The sequence below is a fragment of the Wolffia australiana genome, chromosome 3 (genome assembly GCF_029677425.1).
Source record: "Wolffia australiana isolate 7733 chromosome 3, ASM2967742v1".
NCBI classification, from domain to species: domain Eukaryota; kingdom Viridiplantae; phylum Streptophyta; class Magnoliopsida; order Alismatales; family Araceae; genus Wolffia; species Wolffia australiana.
The window spans coordinates 16,531,384-16,550,392 of NC_135837.1; the positions used below are offsets into that span (position 1 = coordinate 16,531,384).

General features: G+C 36.9%; 2 protein-coding genes and 1 non-coding gene across 5 annotated transcripts; 1 reads left to right on the plus strand and 2 right to left on the minus strand.

Moving 5' to 3' along the window:
• The first annotated feature begins 1,241 nt into the window (after nt 1-1,241).
• Nucleotides 1,242-2,329, plus strand: LOC144700412 (uncharacterized). 2 transcript variants are annotated; one of them, XM_078571835.1, is made up of 2 exons: nt 1,242-2,046; nt 2,128-2,329. In XM_078571835.1, the coding sequence occupies exon 1, from the start codon at nt 1,303-1,305 to the stop codon at nt 2,035-2,037; it is 735 nt and encodes a 244-aa protein (XP_078427961.1). In that variant the 5' UTR covers nt 1,242-1,302; the 3' UTR covers nt 2,038-2,046; nt 2,128-2,329. The 2 variants fall into 2 exon arrangements, with proteins under 2 accessions (XP_078427961.1, XP_078427960.1); XM_078571834.1 differs by having other exon boundaries at nt 2,134-2,329.
• Nucleotides 2,330-9,291: 6,962 nt separating this feature from the next.
• Nucleotides 9,292-9,363, minus strand: TRNAG-UCC (transfer RNA glycine (anticodon UCC)). Its single transcript has one exon. It is a non-coding gene; the product is annotated as a tRNA-Gly (tRNA).
• A 1,613-nt stretch (nt 9,364-10,976) lies between these two features.
• On the minus strand, nt 10,977-14,293 carry LOC144701087 (uncharacterized). Of its 2 annotated transcripts, none has more exons than XM_078572781.1 (9): nt 14,091-14,293; nt 13,821-13,872; nt 13,138-13,211; nt 12,626-12,727; nt 11,745-11,882; nt 11,588-11,639; nt 11,445-11,518; nt 11,287-11,376; nt 10,977-11,210 (listed from the first exon to the last, which is right to left on the minus strand). In XM_078572781.1, exons 1-9 carry the CDS (start codon nt 14,216-14,218, stop codon nt 11,186-11,188), a joined length of 735 nt encoding a protein of 244 aa, XP_078428907.1. In that variant the 5' UTR covers nt 14,219-14,293; the 3' UTR covers nt 10,977-11,185. The 2 variants fall into 2 exon arrangements, with proteins under 2 accessions (XP_078428907.1, XP_078428908.1); XM_078572782.1 differs by having other exon boundaries at nt 11,283-11,376.
• Nucleotides 14,294-19,009: the final 4,716 nt, after the last annotated feature.

The following is a 19,009-nucleotide window of genomic DNA, read 5'->3' on the forward strand; positions in this document are numbered from 1 at the left end:
TTCCATCATATCCATAGGAATCCACATTTTCCATTCTTTCTCCCCATCCTTAATGATCCATGATACCATCCTCACATTTCTCCATCAAACCACATCAATAATCACATCACAACCACACAATTATCCTCTCATTACACTTCGCCTAGTGTGAACATTACTACATTGCTTCATCTATATTTCCCCATCAAACCACATCAATAATCACATCACAACCACACAATTATCCTCTCGCCACAATTCCCCTAGAGTGAACATGATATTCCTTCATCTATATTTCCCCATCAGACCACATCTGTAATCATATCACATCCACACAATTATGCTCTCATTACAATTCCCCTAGTCTGAACATTACATTCCTTCATCTATATTTCCCCATGAAACCACATCTGTAATCACATCACATCCACACAATTATGCTCTCATTACAATTCCCCCAGTCTGAACATTACATTCCTTCATCTATATTTCCCCATCAAACCACATCAATAATCACATCACAACCTCACTATTTAGCTCTCATCACAATTCCCCCAGTATGAACATTACACTCCATCTATATTTCCCCATCAATCCACACAATAATCACATCTCAAACACACTATTCTGCTATTCTCACAATTCTCCTAGTATGAACATTACATCCCTTCTTTATCTATATTTTCATTCTATTATGCCAAAACACACAACAGTATGTAAAACCCGGTTCTGACAAGGCCCACAAAACTATAGTTCAGGGACGCGGAGGGGACGATTTTTTCATCCCGGTATGAACTTCGGGACGAAAATTCATCCCTGTACCATCGGACGGGACGGTTTTTGTCCCATGGGATTCACATCCGACGGTTTAGATGTAGCGACGTGGCCTCGCTGTGACAATTCGCATCAGTCCCTGTATATTTTTGAGCGTGCAGACTGACGCCGCTCAGAAATAATTGTACATATGTCCATTTGGATTCTCTCTCCCTAAAAAACTTGGAAAAATATATATTAATATATTAAAATATCAAATGGTTTTTTTCGTCCGGGACAAGGGACGGGACGGTTTTTTCCCTGGATGGACGAAAATTCGTTCCGGGAGGACTGGACGGGACGGTTTTCGTAACATCAGACGAAAATTCGTCCCGTCCTTCGTCCCTTCACTGAATCCCGTCTCGTCCATCGTCCAAGTCCGAGACGATCCGGAACTATGCACAAAACAAAACGGTCTGATCGAGGAAGAGTTCAAATTTTCCCCCAAATAAAGCTCATCCCGCCGGAGAGCATCGTCGTCTTCCCCGAACCACCTCGATCTCGGCTGCAATGGCGATCCCCGACGGCCCTACGCTGACGCTGGTGGTCGAGAAGGGCCCCCGCAATGGCGATTCCGTCGAGTGTCGCTGGGGCGGCCGCGTGAAAATCGGCAGAGTCGTGAAGGGCAACACCTTCCCCATCAAGGACCCGAGCATCTCCCAAGCCCACGTCGCCATCGCCGGCGGAAACCCCTCCCTAGGCCGCGTCTGGACCATCACCGACCTCGGAAGCTCCAATGGCACCTTCCTCAACGGCGCCTTCCTCGAGCCCTCCGTCCCTGCGCTGCTTCACACCGGCGACACGATCAAGATCGGGGAACGGACGACGATCCGCGTGGAGATTGCGGATTCCGCTCAGTTGATCTCCGAAGATGTGGGTAGAGCGCGAACCCGGCCTAGACGGGCTCCTCCCTGCCTTCCCAGCGCCGTCGCCCCAAGAAAACGAAGACCCGCTTCGAAGACTGTTGATCCGGCGACTGTGGGTTTCTACCCAGTTTCAGAGGAGCGAATTCCTGAAGAAATTTGCTCGGAAGAGGGGGAGAAGAAGCCTTTGGAAGAGGTGAGGGATGAAGCTCAAGTTGGCGTGGATTTGGAGAGGATGACCCTGGAGGAATGGTTCGATAGAATGGAGAAGTATCTTCCCCAGGTCATTCGTGAGGTTGCCGACGAGGTTGTCGACAAGATTAGAGCCGATGCGAAGACGTTCGAGGAGTACATCGAGCACGGACCCAGAATCCACGATTAGAAAAATCTGGTAAATTCGTCTTCCTCGCGTTGGTTCTTCTGTCTGCCCAAAGCCTTTTGATTTTTGATCTTGGAGAAAATCTCGTCCTAGCTGCAGGTGAGGATGATCCTTTGAATGTGTAGTTTCCTGTACATAATTTCATGGGTGTGCATGAACCCAGAGAAAGAATGAAAATTTTGCTATAGTGATGCTGTAACGTAAGAAAATTTTGGTAAGGGACAAACTTGCTTCTCAGTCTCAGTTAAGATGCTGAATTGTTTCGTTTAAGATGATCAATAGTCGATATTGTTTGTGAAGGTGTCTTTCAAAAAAAAAAAATTGGGTGTGAAGGGGAGACCTGAAAAAGCTTGTTGAACTTCTGGGAGATATGTTATCATTCTTAGGACATTCCTCTTTTCATCGTTGCCTGTGTACAGATTTATTTTCGAGTGCGTAATTATTATGGATTCTTGCGATTTGGTCCATCTAACAAACGGTCCACTCATGGCATGACAAGCTTTCCAGCAGAAGTTCATGGCTCGTTTCTTGCAGCCTAGTTTTATGCGTAGAAAGAAGTTCATGGGCATCAAATGAGGCAAAGAACATGATATGCAGTATAAATGCCCTTGGTGGAGGATGAACATTCTGCAAGCTGTTGATTGCTTATTTCCTAGAGTTAACTTAAATATTTGACCCAGTGCACCAGTGTTTACATGTCTCGCTGGAACCAAGTGTATATAAATAAGCGTGCTAAGTGTGAGAAGTAAATAAATGTCCAATCAGATGACATCATCATATGGTATGATGTGTGTAGAATACGATGTGAAGTAGAAGGGGTATAAATTTTAATTTGTCTTGACAGGTGGCAACGCCTATGTTTAGGGACTAACATGGTGGCACTAAATATGAGACTGATCACACTGGACTGTGATTTCTGTTGAAATTTGGCAGGACCAAAATTGTGGTCTCCATCTCATTCTGCCCATCAGGTCCAACATCAGATTTTTTTTAATAGAAGAAACCAATTCACTGCTCTCTCTCTCTATATATATAGCTATAGCTATATATATCTTCCCAGCCCTCTTCACCCCTCTATCTCTCGCTCTCCAGCTCTCTTTTTCTCTTGCTCTCCTCTATCTCTCATTGTCTCTCCCTTTACTAGTGTATGATGTTGTCCGCATGATATCGCCTTAGCCCAGCACAACATTTTTGTTGCTTGCCATGGCCTCACTATGGATTCCCATCTTTGTCACTTGCAATCAGTCAATTTAAGTCACTTAAAACCTATTCATACAATTAACTATCTTCTGAGGTTTTGTTCTCTTGCAGTTTACTTTTAATGGCAATCTTCTTTTTCTCTTGTTTCTCCACTCCTTGGTAATTCCTGTCTCAATTATACAACTCTTTTTATCCACTGCCATCATGATTCAAAATCTGAAATTGATTCATTACGTAGTTGATGTCACACCCAGCTAGACTGCATTGAGGTTTCTATTGGGTCAAAATCCAAAATTTACGGTTCTTATTAGAACTACCATAACAGCAAGAGAAGAAGGTCCCCAGTCACATGGTACTCAGAGCCTACATGTGGGGATTCATTTATGTAAAAGATGGGAACAGAGCCTATAAATAAACGGGATGGCGGGAGGAGGAGAACGACAATTTCTTGATTTTTGGAGGAGAGAGCTGCAGCTTCTTGAGCGTAGGAGGGACATAATCCTGTCATCCAGGTGCATGATGAGTCAATGTGACTCAGCCTACGATTCTTATATTTGGTTCCTTGTGTTCTCTATGTCAGTGGTCATTAATTGTAAATTCTTGAGAGAGATGAGGAAATGATGAGAAGAAGAGGAGAGGAACACCAGAAAATAGGGCACAAAAGGTTGGAATCTCCATTACTAATCCTTTGCCCTTTTTATACAAATATGCACTGAGGAGAGAGAGAAAAACAGTCCCTCCAATGGTCATATTTTTGAAAAATATGACCGTTGGGACCTATCACATCCAGCTGCCCTTTTTTGCAACTGGATGTCCAACGACTAGTTTTCCAGCCGTTGGAGTCTGGGCCTGATGTAAATCAGGCCCAGTATATATTAGGTCCTTAGTGGACCTAATATATGGCCCTAATGGGCCCCTCACTATTGGGCCCTTAATGGGCCCTTAATGGGCCCTTAGTGGGCTCTTAATGGGCCCTTAACGGGCCCTTATTTAGATTGATTTTAGTTAGGTTTTTTATTCATTTTCCTAGGGTTATTCTATTACATGTACATGGCCTTTGGCCCATAAGTCAGTCCAATCTGCCCTAAATGGGCCGTGATGATCTAACATTAATATTCCCAGTAATAGCAATATATTAGTGTTTTTCGTATTTAACTTCTTGTTTGATCGGGATTCAGTCTAGGATCATAACACTTTACTGCCATAATCTGCTGGACATCTCGACTAGGTATGTTTTAAGGTTGACTATGGAGGTTTTGATCTAATGTTTGTTGACTTTTTACTCTGTACACTTGCATTTATGCAATTCTATGGGAAGTTAAAACTCAATGGAACCTAGATTAATGATTAAGGCAAACCCAATCAGGCCCAATACTTCTGACACCCCCCGGTTAATCATTGAGTTTTCAGTGATTTTTATTGACAATGAATTGGGCTTTGTAAATCAGGGGTGGATCAGTCTTAATGATGAATATATAATTCCAAATATTATTATTTACATTCATAATGATTTTTTACTCTGACTTTGTCTTTGACTTTGACTATAGGACTATCTAGTTGGATAAATAATTTCTTTCATCAAATTTCATGTACGTCATAAAAGAAACATACCATCATGTCATAATTAATCCTCAGAAGGCATTATAGGCGTTAAATGCTATGTTTGTGTGTATTTGTCTTTCCATTGGCACATAGAGAACATTAATTATTTTTAAAAACAGCAGTTTCCGTATGCCATATAAGAGTCATATATTGATGTTTCTCAAAACAATTTTCTATGATCATCTATGTCTTTAAAAGTCAAATGTAATTTTTTCATGATTGTATCTGTCAATAGCATTGCCACCATATGCTAGGTTTATTCTATATATATCATAAATAGAAACTATCATTCTTACCAAAAAAATATGGTATCCTACTGCAGAGACACTAAGGATAGATAGTGGGTGCTATTTCGTGGAAAGAGTTCACGAAATTGATCTATATGAATCCTTGAATGATATTATACAAAACCTTCAATCAAGTTGATTCACATCACGGTTGTGTAAGTGGTCCTTAGAACTAAGACACCAAAGGTCTTGTGGACATACAATTGTACTTTGATTATGACCTACATTTCCCTAATCATGGGATTCTAAATAGTCCTAATTCGGGTGCATCAAGAAGTTCACTAAGACGATTGAGTGGTCAAGATTGGATCGTCCACCCTCGGTATAAGAGATAACAGCTCAAGGAAGACGATGTGATGAAGTACATTAGAACTATGAAAGAAGAGTTCTTTGATGATCTCTGAACGCATCAATACTAACTCAGATGATCAATTAGGGTTTGACAATTGACCATACCCTAAGTCGTCCAAGGAGCATTAAGTGGATGAGGGACTATACATACACGGTAATCCATGTCGAACAGGTTCCATGAGGGAGTCGATACACACTTCTTTATATCTCCTAGAGCAAGAGGTGTAGCTAGGTACCCCCAATGTTGAAGACTCAACCTATCGATTTGGTTAAATCAATTTGACGTTAAGTAATCTATATGGTGATATAGTTAATTAATTTGGAAGGCCAATAAAGGTTATTGGGCTGCTCGAGTCGTTAACTAAACTGATACATGGGCCTAGAGGGTCACACGTAAATGGTCTTTTGGACGTCGTAAGATATACTTAAGTTTTGGGATTTTTATGAAAAATATACACTTAGTATAAATAGGGGAAGACCATGAATGAAATTCACCGAGGCCAGAATTATTCAGGGCATTTTCCTTCTTCTATCTTCTCCCCACACCTCTGCTCCACTCTCAATGCGATCGGGACCCCATAATGACAATGACAGAGGGTGAATTGAGCTCGTCAAGCGCTAGCTAAGGCGTGTTAAATTATACTTAATAAGTATTTTTCTACTATAAAATTAAATTAAAATTCCAAAAATTCTCCTACTATAAAATTTGAATAAAATATGTTAAACATGAAATATTTTCTGACCTTCATATACTTACTTTGAATTACTTTTCCCTTGTTTGCTTACTTTAAATTAAATTAAATTATTAACATAAATAGAAAAATCCAAACAAATAGAAATGAAAGATAAAATTCACTTATTTAGTACTGGCTCCTTGCAAAGTTGACCCTTATTTTCCCTCTGCTCGTAAGAAAAATTATAAATATCATTGTGTAAACTAGAAGCCAAACCTGATGTATTTTAGACTAATTTCTTGTTCATCAACAAAGGAGAAATGTTAATAATAATATTTTGTGATTTGGATAGTGATAGATGAATGGATTATATAAATTTATGTAAATGGAAAAACTGTGCTAGATTAAGAAGAACTAATAAAGATATGGGAAAAACGGATTCAAAAAACATAATCGTTAAATTATCAATATAGCAAAATGTAAAATTTTAAAATGAAAAAAAACTGCGATATATAATTATCTATTAATTTAGAAAAATTCAAAATATGAAAAAAAGAATACTCTAATATCGGTTGTATCATTGAACTGTCCATATCTAAAGTGAAAATAATGTAGAAACGTAAGACTCAAAATGGAGAAATCTTTTAGAGGTCGAGTCCTCTCATATGGCTACGTGGAAAACCTTCTTGTTAAAGGCTTTCTTGGAACATTGAAGACTTAGAAGCACAACCGAGAGAGAGGGGCACGGTATCAAACTAGGTCATTTTTACTCACTATCTTACGGTTTTATATTGACCTGAATTTTGGAGACATTAATAGGAATGTGACAATGCTCCTTTTAGCCATGAACTTAACTGTGAGTGATATTAAATAATGAATTTAAATGAGAATACTGTTTTATGAAATGTTCTCACTTTCACCTAACTCATATGATAAAATACATCTTCTAAATATCAGTTCATGCTTACACAAATCAATGCATACACATTTATTTAGTGAAATAATCAATTATGACCATAAATTTAAATACTATTACATCAAAATAAGACGTCTGTAAACAAAAAAATTTAACTCAAAAGTATTCTTTTCTTTAACACATGATGACACATTGCAGTATTCATAATATACTAGCATGAATGAATTATGGGAACTCTACGTCATTAAAAAATTTAGATGCACTTTAAAACAACTTGAATTTTTGTAAATTTAAATTCTCCATTTTTGTGTGATTCATCCTAACATTTACTATCAAACACCAGGCTCAAGTGTCAATAAATGACTAGGAGGTTTAATAGGTTATCCATCTAAATTTAGGCGTCAGTTTTTAAAATGTTCAAGAATATGTCAAAATAGCTGTAAAATTCCAATATTAATATGATTTTGTTCAAACTAAAATAAAAGGCAATACAGAGTTTTAAACTGTCTAGCTCTAGGTTACACCACATCACAAAGCCTTATTATTATCATTCTTCTCCTTGGATCTATATTATGGTATGTAAAAAAAAAAGTATGTAGTTTTTACCTCAAATGGAAGACTTCCACATTATCATGATTTTGAGTTTCATACACCATCTCAATATTTTTCACAGGAAAAAGATCCAAGAAATGTATAATTACAAAAAGAAGACATCAATCAGGCATCCCGCTATACAAAATGAAGAATTTATACAAACCACTCTAATAAAAAGTTTTGATTTATTAAAAGACTTGTATCCCAAATGATACTTATTTAATCTTGGTTTGATTAGTTTTTTGAATGTTTATACACGAGTGCATATTATTTGTATTGAAATACTATATTATATTTTCAAACCTAAAATAAAGACATTGAACCTATGTAAGAAGTCTCGTTCCTTTGTGCAGTGATATCCTGATTTTAGGTTCATACTTGCACAATGGTTTTCAAGACTTCCATGTATGATTTATATGTACCTTAAAATATATTCTTAATGAGAAACTTCATATTACATCAATATGGATCGCAGTATGTTTTTTCAGGTTGTTGTGGATCTGCCTCAAGAGACTGTGTTCATTATCTACTTGGGAGCCCATAGATCTGACTCAAAAGTTAATGTGGTTATCAAGTTTGGCATGATCTTGATCTAACTCAGAACATGATGATTATAATCTGATAATTACATCTCAAGTATTTCTCCAAATTTATTTTTTACAATATGAAAAAGTGTTGCGGTTGGGAGAATACTAAGAGGATAGCATCAAGTGTTTGCATGTCCCAATACTGATATTGGATGACTATATCAGAACGGATGTTGTAGAGGGTATCAGAAATCTGATATCCAGCTTTGTAGATATCCAGAAATTGGATGACGGTATCTGTAATCAGTTGCTACAGTACCAATATTTGATACCCCTATCTGTCCAGATATCGGCACCTGTCTACGTATGCAGAAATGGATGACGATATCCGATGTCAGATTTTCTATCTATGAGATATAAATTTAAATATTATTGAAATACGCAATTATGCTATTTGACTTACTTTGTTTTCTCTTTGTGCATAATTATTAGTCATTGTTAAGTTATTTATGTCAAACATGCTCAACTTGTTTTAGGAATACCGAAACAGGCTAAAAGTCAGGGTAAAGCGGGAAATTACTAGCCCTGCCCAGCCCATAGCACCCTTCATATTAATTAAGACAGTCAAAGTAATCTAGTTATTTCTAATGCCACATGTTCCCCAAGCGTAGCTGTTTTGTTTACAAAGAAATATTTATACTTATTTCTTTCCTTTATTCCAAAGTATAAAATAATCTGTTTTCTGATGAACTTTTAGTATGGGTATCGTACAGACATCCCCAAATCTGATATCAGGTAAATATTCAATATACTTCTGACATCTGATTTCCGATGTCTGAAATAATTTGGATACTGGGTTGTCAGATATCCAAATGGATGTCGTAGGATCAGGAGGTGGCAGATGCAAAACCCATACCAAAAATCGATACCTGAATCAGTTTATTTTAATGAGGCATTGCACCATATGGTATAAAGTGGAAGAAAGAAGTATAAATAATTCTTTGGAATGCCAAATGTAATAAAACAGCTACGACTGGCGAACTTGTGGGCTTATAGATAACTACAAGCTAGAAAAGCTTAATTCTTTAATATGGAAAAATATAAAATGCGTTTGCCGGGAGTCGAACCCGGGTCTATTGCTTGGAAGGCAATTATCCTAACCGTTGGACTACAAACGCGAATGAAAAACAAAATTTGCATTACCTTATACAAAATAAAGGCATAACAGCAAAGATCAATGGAACATTTTGATAGTAACATTAGCTATTGATCATGTTTAAAAAGATAGCCACAACATTGGCAGACAGTCGTAGTCAGCTCTGAGACTGTGATAGATGGTATACTGGGTTGAGGCAATTCCTCACAGCTTGTGTTTAATTTTATATATAGTACACAATTATTAAGGTACACAAGAAGAAAATACAACTTGATCATTCTAATATGTTGCTAAACGTATGGTGGATGTGTTATCTTTGGTCTAGAAACTACGCCATGATGGTTTCATAGTCCAATAAATTGGAGTATTGCTAAGTATTGAGTTATATTGTATTTATACACTCTATTAAGAAAATGTAGTCGTTCAAGGTTACATTTCGGACTTTTAGAAAAAACTTTAGGCGTACATTTGGGAAAAAACCGTGAACTGGAAACTAAGATCTGACATTGCAGCATATAACAAACCGAGAGATGCAACTTTATGTTCATCGTCTCAATGAAACAAAATGAATGGATTAATTGTTGCCGGGTATCATTTGGTTGCTCACAATACGTAATATGAGTTGGCGGCCATATCATTTATGCATTGTTAAGTACTTTAATGAATAATATCTAGGTCATCATAAAGTCACACGTCATTTTGAGAAAATAAATTCAAGAACTTCAAACAACTGAACAATGAAAGCGCTACCTTATAGGTCACGGTTACATTCAACTTTCAGATAAAATTTATTAGTAAAATTCTGATTAAAAATTACCACACTATAGCGTGAAAAACTGGTCGGTTAATTTCAGCCCTGACTTATCTCAGTCCAAATAACTAAACTGTGGAAATTTAGTGATGTGCCGGATGTATGCAAATAAGATTGCAAGGCATAATGAATAAGTGTGTGAGGCTATGAACACTTTGTTAGGCTTATTTGACGTGTCAATATCTTAGTTTGGACGGCAACTCATGAACAAGAATCACATCACTATTTTTCATTTTAGTCAACAATTGATGTCTTCTATGAGATTCAACGGCAGAATTACATAACTATTTTTAATTTTAGTCAACGATGGATGTTCGTAATTCTCACCTGAATCAAAAGATACATGATGTATTCACTAGCTCATGTTTTAACGCCACGAGAGGATTCAAACTTTAAAAGGGGATTCCCAAATATCCAAGTCTTGGTGATTCAATAGCGTAATTATTATGAATCACATCAAAGAATTGAGAGATATTATGGGATTGGAGGACATGGAACTTGGCGGGCAGGAATAAATGTAAGATTTTATGGTGGACCCCAGAGAACTAAAAGAATTTGGGGATCTGAACGTTTATCGTTGCCCAGGTTTTGAATTTTTATTTCTGTTTTCTTTTTCAGAACGAACTCAAAATCGAAGTAAAAACTCCAAATAAGAGTAAGATCTTATGTCTCTGCTTCAGCAAATATAAAGCTAAGTAGCAAGGTTAATAATTAATGATTAAAAATGGACATTTTAAGAACAGAACTGCCACCGATAGCAGGTTATCACCCTAAAATGTCAGACACCTATGGAAGGCCATTACGTGATCAGGAGAAACTAGACATCTAAAAATCGGTCATTATTCTCGTTAAAGGTTCTATACAACGTAAAAAGATGCAACTCGATGGTACATATGTAATAAGAAATGTAATTTTTGAGAAAGTTCTCTTTCTATATATTTTTCCGCATGAGAGAACTGGTTGCAGAGAATATGTTGAAGGATATCAAAGCATTACCTCAAGCATGCTTCCCTCCACTTCCCGGCATTCTTCTTCAGCACTTGCTCACTTGGCTAGGGCTTCAATCAAATGAAGAAAAATGTCAATTCATTAGTTCCAAAAGTTAATAATCAGCGAGGGTGTCTGCCCACTTGCTTGCTCTCAGGCTTGGTAAAAATGCGGTCGAACGGGTCGTCAGGTGAGAGCTTGAAGAGCTGAAGCACCACGTAAACACATGTGGCCGCGCTGAAACAAATTAAACAGGGAGTCAGCGCCTGTCTAACAGTATTTAAACTCCCAAAAAGTCACTTGACCTTCCCAAGAAAACTAATATCAAAATCCACACTACGGTGCTCATCCATGTAGTCTCCTTGTGCGCAATCCACAACTGGAAGTATCATAGACAGGAAAAGGTCAATGCTTTCAGACCATGCCGCGTTAGATATTTGTGACCCACCGATAAGATTGCGATGTTGACGTAGAAATCGATCAAGAGGGCTATCATCCATCTGCATGCACAGAATTATGGTTGGAAAATTTGGACAACGTGGCCTATTGGGAAGAAAGAAGGGAGCTAAAAGTTAAGAATTAGGGCAGGGAAGGCGGGGGCTTACGGGGTAAGTAGCTCCTTGCGGAAGGGTGAACCATCGGTGATGCTGGTGTAGATGAGAGCAGCCACCATGAGGCAACCCAGTATCACAAACACAATTCTTCCCACGACAATGGCTGAAAACTGACTCTGATTTGTGTTTCTGCAACAAAATTTTAGCGAATTCAAAGGACGAAGCCAATCAGCTTTTGTAAAACTCGAACGTCAATATGCCCATTCATCGGAGTGAATCTTTTTGAAAGAATGGGGAAACCTTGGAGTGGGGAAAAAAAATTTAATCAGACGTAATTAATATTTTTTGAATAGTTGGAGAACTTAATTTATTAGGAGAAGATATTGTTCGCTTCTTCATTCTGAAAATCAGTTTCGAGCCTCTATCAGTACAAGACCCCAGAGAGAAAAATATAATTTGAAGTGGGTTTCAGGTTAGGTAAACACATCTAAACCCTATTTTGCAGAGACAGAAATTCCCGGCACAAGACTTTGAAATATGGTATCCTCATCAATTTACAAGAAAATAAGTATTCCCACTAAACTGATCGCTGGAATGAATTATAAAAGAGGGAGCTACTGCAAAAAATGGAACGGATAAATCACCACTGCATGATAGTTGTAACATTCTGCCAAAACCAAAAACGAAAATATCTTATAAAATTATGGAATATTGTGAAATGTAATTCATGTGATGAAATTATTGTCGATCCAGGAGCTTCTTATGAGGGAATGTTAAACAGTTCATCAATTGATCAAAACAACACGGACTTCGCTAAATAATAGCTAACTCCTTAATTGCTGAACGAAAAAACTCATGTGAAAGACTGAAATATAGTAGGTAAGCCACTCTGAATCTGTATGTTTCCGATAAATTTCCAGCGATGAACACACCTGACATTTTGATTTGGTAAGAACCTGTAGATGGGTTCTTTGTTTGAATCATGAGGCGAACATTTGAAAAGCTGCAGCAGAATGTACGTACATGAGACCATGCTGTAAAAAGGCGCTGTTAGTGCATAGGCCAGCAGTCAACGAAACCAAAAAACTAAAAAATATTCACTCGTACAAAAATAGAAGACGAACATAATTCGTGATGCAAATAAGGGTAATGTGGTACAAGAATGATTTCTTTTTGAAAAACGAATCGTACTGAGAACCTGAACGATAAATTTTTTTTGAACAATAGAACCTGAAATATAATACATCAAGGAAACCCATAAATACTGAAAAATAAAGCATATACGTGGAGGTATTAGAAAAAATATATATAAATTGACAAAAACTTGAGAGAAGTCGTGTGTCTAGATCTCAGATTAGGGGTCCTAAAGCGCAAGAGCATTGCACACGTGAAATGGCTGCTCATTTTTCCATCGACAATGGATGATAATCGTGAAGGAAGATACCTGCCAAGGCATAACAGTAGAATGATCCATAAGCCTGAGAGAACCCAACTTGATTCGTTGCAGAAAATCCAAATCTGGGAATACAATCAAAATGAGCTCTTTCACATAAATCTCAAAAAATAAAATGGAAATCATATATTGTAAAATTGATTTACGTCTGAAAGGATTATTTATCAACAAGAGACTTTCTGTAGTGCCACCTAATGGAGTTAAAAACATTGGAGTGCACATCTTCCCAATGTCATGCAGTATACCAAATTCTTCTTTAAAGACCTCCTTAGATGCATTTAACGTCGTACCCAAAATTTTCCTGGGAAGAAACGGAAAACCAATGGAACTTCTAGGACCAGAAATATTCAGTTTTGTCCAGATCATTCGTAACTCAAACATCGAATTTGACTACAATCTCGCTCAACAAAATGATTCTACATCCTTTTCGGCCATTAACCCAATACATGCCTCCAGGTTTCACTTTTAATACAAAACGATCATACTGGAACATATTCAAAGAATATGTCCAAACAATGGGATCACATTTATAATGACCAAAGGATTTCACAATCATAAGGGCCGCGGTGGTCTGATGCGAATTCCAAAGGATGAAACCAGATTAAAGCGAAGCAAACGTCAAGTCGCTTAATAAATAACAAAGAGGTAATGAGGAACAAGTGGTCAAGAGTTACCGCGACAGGCACTATGTTGATATAGAAATCCAGCAACGTTGTCACCATCCACCTGAAAGTCATGCTAGTACTTAGGGCCAAAAACAAAGAACATCCAACCGCCGAATGACTTACCCCGGTCAAACCTATTTCACAACATAAACAGATTCAAAAAGAAAAAAGGCTAGCACTCCAAAAACCAGAAAAAAAACATGAATTACGGCAAGAACATGGAAAGCCTAAAGCTTTGCATTGCAGCAAAGCGATCTTGGGCCAAAAAAAAAAACTCACGGCGTTAAGACCTCCTTCCGAAACGGCCATCCGTCTGTGATCAGCGTGTACGCAACAGTCGAAATCACGATGAAGTCCAGCGCGATGAAGAGCGCTCTCAGAGACGAAGTCTTCGCGTTCGTCGCCATGTTAGCAGCTCTCTTCTCGACAGAGTCGAATCGGAGAGAATCTTGGAGAGGAAGTAAGCGCTGGGATTCATTTCAAACCGTACAAATGGAGAATAAATAGGCGGGAAAATAGTGGCCGAGCGGTTGTCCACGTCGGCTGAGACAATTTACTTAGAATGTTCGGGCACGCGTCATCCGTCACGTCACTCGTCACCAAGACGGAAACGTGATTGATGACGTGAAGGAGACAGAGACGGTGACGGTGACGGTGACGGGGTGCCCAGGACGCATGCCGTGACGGAACGGCCGTCACGGATGACGGCCGTGACGGAATTTTTTAAAAGTAAAAATTGACAGAAATACATTAAAAAATCATTATTTTTAATTTCTCTGACGGCTGAGATTTCACCATGTGACGTGGCCACTCGATCTCCTGGCATTCTGCACAGAAGTCCCTTTTTTGTGCACACAAACCGACGCCGCCTACTAATAATTGGAGATATGCCCCTCTGTTCAAGTAGGGTTTTATTCACGCCACTAGTGACGGTGACACTGTCACGCTGACTGGGACATGACGGGATGCCCTATGAAGGGACGGTTTGAACGTGACGGGAACGTGACGGTTTTTTTTGCATATGCTGTGACGTGTGACAGGATGGATACGTGATGAAAGTTTCGTCACATCACCATCTGTCATGTTTCGTCATCCATTCTGTCACGTCGGGGGTGTCACGTCCCAGATGTGGAGTTCCCTAGTTCGGCCTTGGTTGATCTTAGTGAAAATTAAAGCCAAAGACAAAGCAGTTAAACTCAATAAAAACAAAGTCACAAAATTCAACGACAAAGTTAAAACCAACCCTTTGGGTCATGGATGGGGTTGGACATTTAGGACCTCATACCAGTTTGACCACACCAAAGCGTAGGTCCTCAATTTGAGGGTGGGCCGGTCAGAAGTAAATTATTAAATATTTATTTAATATTTTTTGTAAATTTTTAAAAATATCAAATCTAACTCGCCGGATAAGTTTTTATTGAGGTCAGCGTAGCTGCCATATATTGATTATCTGTGAGCACCCACTTGATGTAGAAGGATATTTAGCACAACCATCTCCATAAATTTTCTACTTTGACATTGACTAGTCAATCTGACCGGACTGGGACCGGTCCTAATTTTCTACTTTGACACCAACTGGTTTGAACCAACTAATCCATTTTGAATCCAACCATGTGGTTCATACCCAACTAGCTCAATTAAAATGAACCTCTTGGTTTGAAGCTAATTGACCGGCATGGCCAAACCAACTGGTTCTAACTTGACAGATTTTAACAGTTTGAACAGATCTACAGTATAGAACTGAACATTTCCAATGGAACGGAGTTGAACAGTTTGAACTGAGTTAGCCAGTTTGAACCAACCCAACCAATCAGTTCAGAGTGCTAGAACTAAGCTGTTTGAATTGAATCAACCTGAAACTTACATTTTTAGTTTTTAATTGTTTCTTCACTACATAAAAATCCTAAAAGTTCCCAAAATGCGTAAAAATCATATTATATTATTAGAAAATTTGTATATATAATGTTTCATACATCATAATCTTAAACGATGTACTTTAACCCAAGTTCTTCTTTATCATCGGGTCTTTCCATTCCTATTGATGAAATGTTTTTTTTAAATAAAGCCTAAAAGCTAGTGACATCATACGAACCATACTGACTATTACCTGAAGCACACATGTTTTCTGGAGCCTCAAATCAAGTAGGAAAAACATATTCTCAATGTGTGTTTCTGTTTTTATGAGAAAATAATGCCACTCAGATGGAGAGCTTGAATCACATGACAATGAAAATCTGAATAAAATAAAATTCGCCATCTGCTTGACTTTCCCTGAAGGGTGTTTCTTAAAAAAATTAGAAAACTTTCTCGATGGATTCCTGAGAATCTGCATTTAGGAACAACATAGATTATAAATATAATAATATAGTTTCTTGTCCAATTTTGGTTTAGTACATCATAGCCTTAGAGTTTGAATTGCATAAATAACTAAACTAAAAGCATCATTTTAGTATGGTCTGACCAAATAGTTGGTAGGACACTAACATTTTGTAGTTTTGGTTTGTCCCAAATATCAATCTTAAGACACGTGAAATATCAAGATGGGATTTTATGGGTCCCTTATTTTGATGTAAGATATTACTAATATGAATTGTGTATGGCAATATGAGATATATGGATGGCCAGTGAAGAAAACCATATTACTTATAATCCTAATTTAAGGGGAATTTATGCATTATAAAATTTGAGCTCTTATTCCCACTGGTAGGTATACAAATTTATTTTTATTAATAAAATATATAATTACTGGTATTTGATTACATATTGAAATGAAGATATATGATGCAATAATATACACCTCTATATGAGTTATGTTTTAACCCCATTTGAAATCCTTGAGGTCAAGAGGAATATTAAGTGTCCTGATTTAGATGTCATGGAATTGGAGTTTATGCATTATAAAATTTGAGCTCTTATTCCCACTGGTAGGTATACAAATTTATTTTTATTAATAAAATATATAATTACTGGTATTTGATTACATATTGAAATGAAGATATATGATGCAATAATATACACCTCTATATGAGTTATGTTTTAACCCCACTTGAAATCCTTGAGGTCAAGTGGAATATTAAGCGTCCTGATTTAGGTCATTAGGTGTCATGGAATTGGAGTAGAAATGAGGAAGCACCATTCAGATCCACATGGGAGGCCAAAAAATGTATCTCCTGATTTAAAAATGAGGATAAGTGTATCTCATGGGAGACAAAAAATGAGGATAAGTGTATCTCGTGGGAGGCCAAAAAATGAAACCCACATGGGAGAGCCCAAAGACTCTTCCAAGCTTAAAAATGAAGCCTGAATGAATACCCAAAATGGGGTTTTTCTTGAAGTTACCATTAATGACAAGCCCAAGATAAGCCTCCTGATTTATCAGATCAAAATTTAAGCTTCCCTTCTTTTCGAGGAAATTTCATGTTAGTACAAAACATATCAACTTATTTTTCAATACTTACTGATACAAATAATAGACATTATTATACACTTGTCATGCTTATAATAAAGTCCAAGAATATGTGTAACTGTTAGTGAATTATGATGATATGTAATTCAATAGTCACTTTTTTTACACACATATTCTGAACATTCTAATTCATAAAATATTTGAGTTAAAAAATGAATTATATGTACTAAAAACAATATCCACCACCAAGCACATGATGATTATGGACTTTCCCATTGTTATTTATAAGCACCTGCACCAGTCGAGATTTCTCTTTTTCAAAATGTGGGACGCTGTATTTCCAGGATTGGATGTCATATTCGAATGAACCTTATATTCGTAAGAAATTAGGTATCTTATCAGAAAAATATTGGGATCCTTTTTTCATTAAGTATTACATGATTTGCTAAGATTTTTTGAGATTCTGTGACGTGGCAGATTCCCATATCTTTAGAAGGGTGCCTTTATGGAGAGGAAATCAGTGCCATAAAGGCACAACTTTTAAGATTAAATTATGTTCATATTAGTGTACAAGTGGTAAAATCTGAGCGGGATGGGGGAGGAAAGCCTATGTAATAATGAATATAAAATTGCTAATTCTTTTCATATCTATTGCAGAACACATGGCGCCAATCTGTTGATCGGTAGAGAAAACAATGAGTCATTCATGGATCCATATCCAACTGGCACCTATGTGGAGGATAGAGAAAATTCCACTGACAATGGAGATTAATCGATTCTAAGATCATGATATATGGAGATCTAACCATCAGATTGTGCCCAAAATTTGAAGGCAGTTTCTTCCTTCAACACTCTACCATCCAAAATGGATGGATCATTAAAATAATGTCGGAAAGATGACAAAAATCACAATGGAAACTTGCCCCAGACATAGTTGGCATGGAAGGACATAAGTTCCTCGAGTCAATTTTTTGTTGCATCTTGGATTCAAATTGTGAGTTTATTCTTGCTATTTTGATTCCCTTCATGAACACCTCCAAAATGTCAAGGCCTAAGCAAATCATACATATCTTGGAGGATTTTTATGGGTTAGGAGCACCCCATTCTACTCAAGATAAAGACTAAAGTAAAAAAATCATTCTGTCCTATTTCCGAGCTCTATGCTTATTTTAGATTTCTAGAGCCATTTCAAATTTCATTTAAAAATGATTCTCTCAAATTTTCATCATTTTCTCTCTCTCAAGAATGATTTCCTTAATTTTCTCTTGAGATTTAGAACTGAATTTTTTCATAGTTAAATTCCTTATCTATCTTATCTTTCCCTAAAATTTGCAAAAAAAATCATTCATCATCAACTTCAATTTGAATGTTTTTCCTTCCATAGAATTTTGAATGGATACCAATTTAAATTCAACAGCATCACATTCCGTTACACAATTTAATTCTGGATTCATCTGAAGCTCGGTTTAAATTATAGTTCTAAAACTTTATATAATCCATTTCCAACAACATTCCCAATTTCTTCTCATTACCTTCATACCATTTACCTAATAAAATTTTAATAATTTATTTATTTTATGTTCCTTTTTACTTCTTCTCATCTTACCTCTCTAATAATTTATTTATTAATATTTAATTTCTTACCTGTGATTATATTATTATAAGATTAACCATCCATTATTAATAACCCTTTATTTAATTTTTCCTCTCTTGTTAATCTCTTCTCAAAATTTCATCATATAATTGCTTATGTAATTCATTTATTTATTTCTACCTTATTCCCATTTTCTTA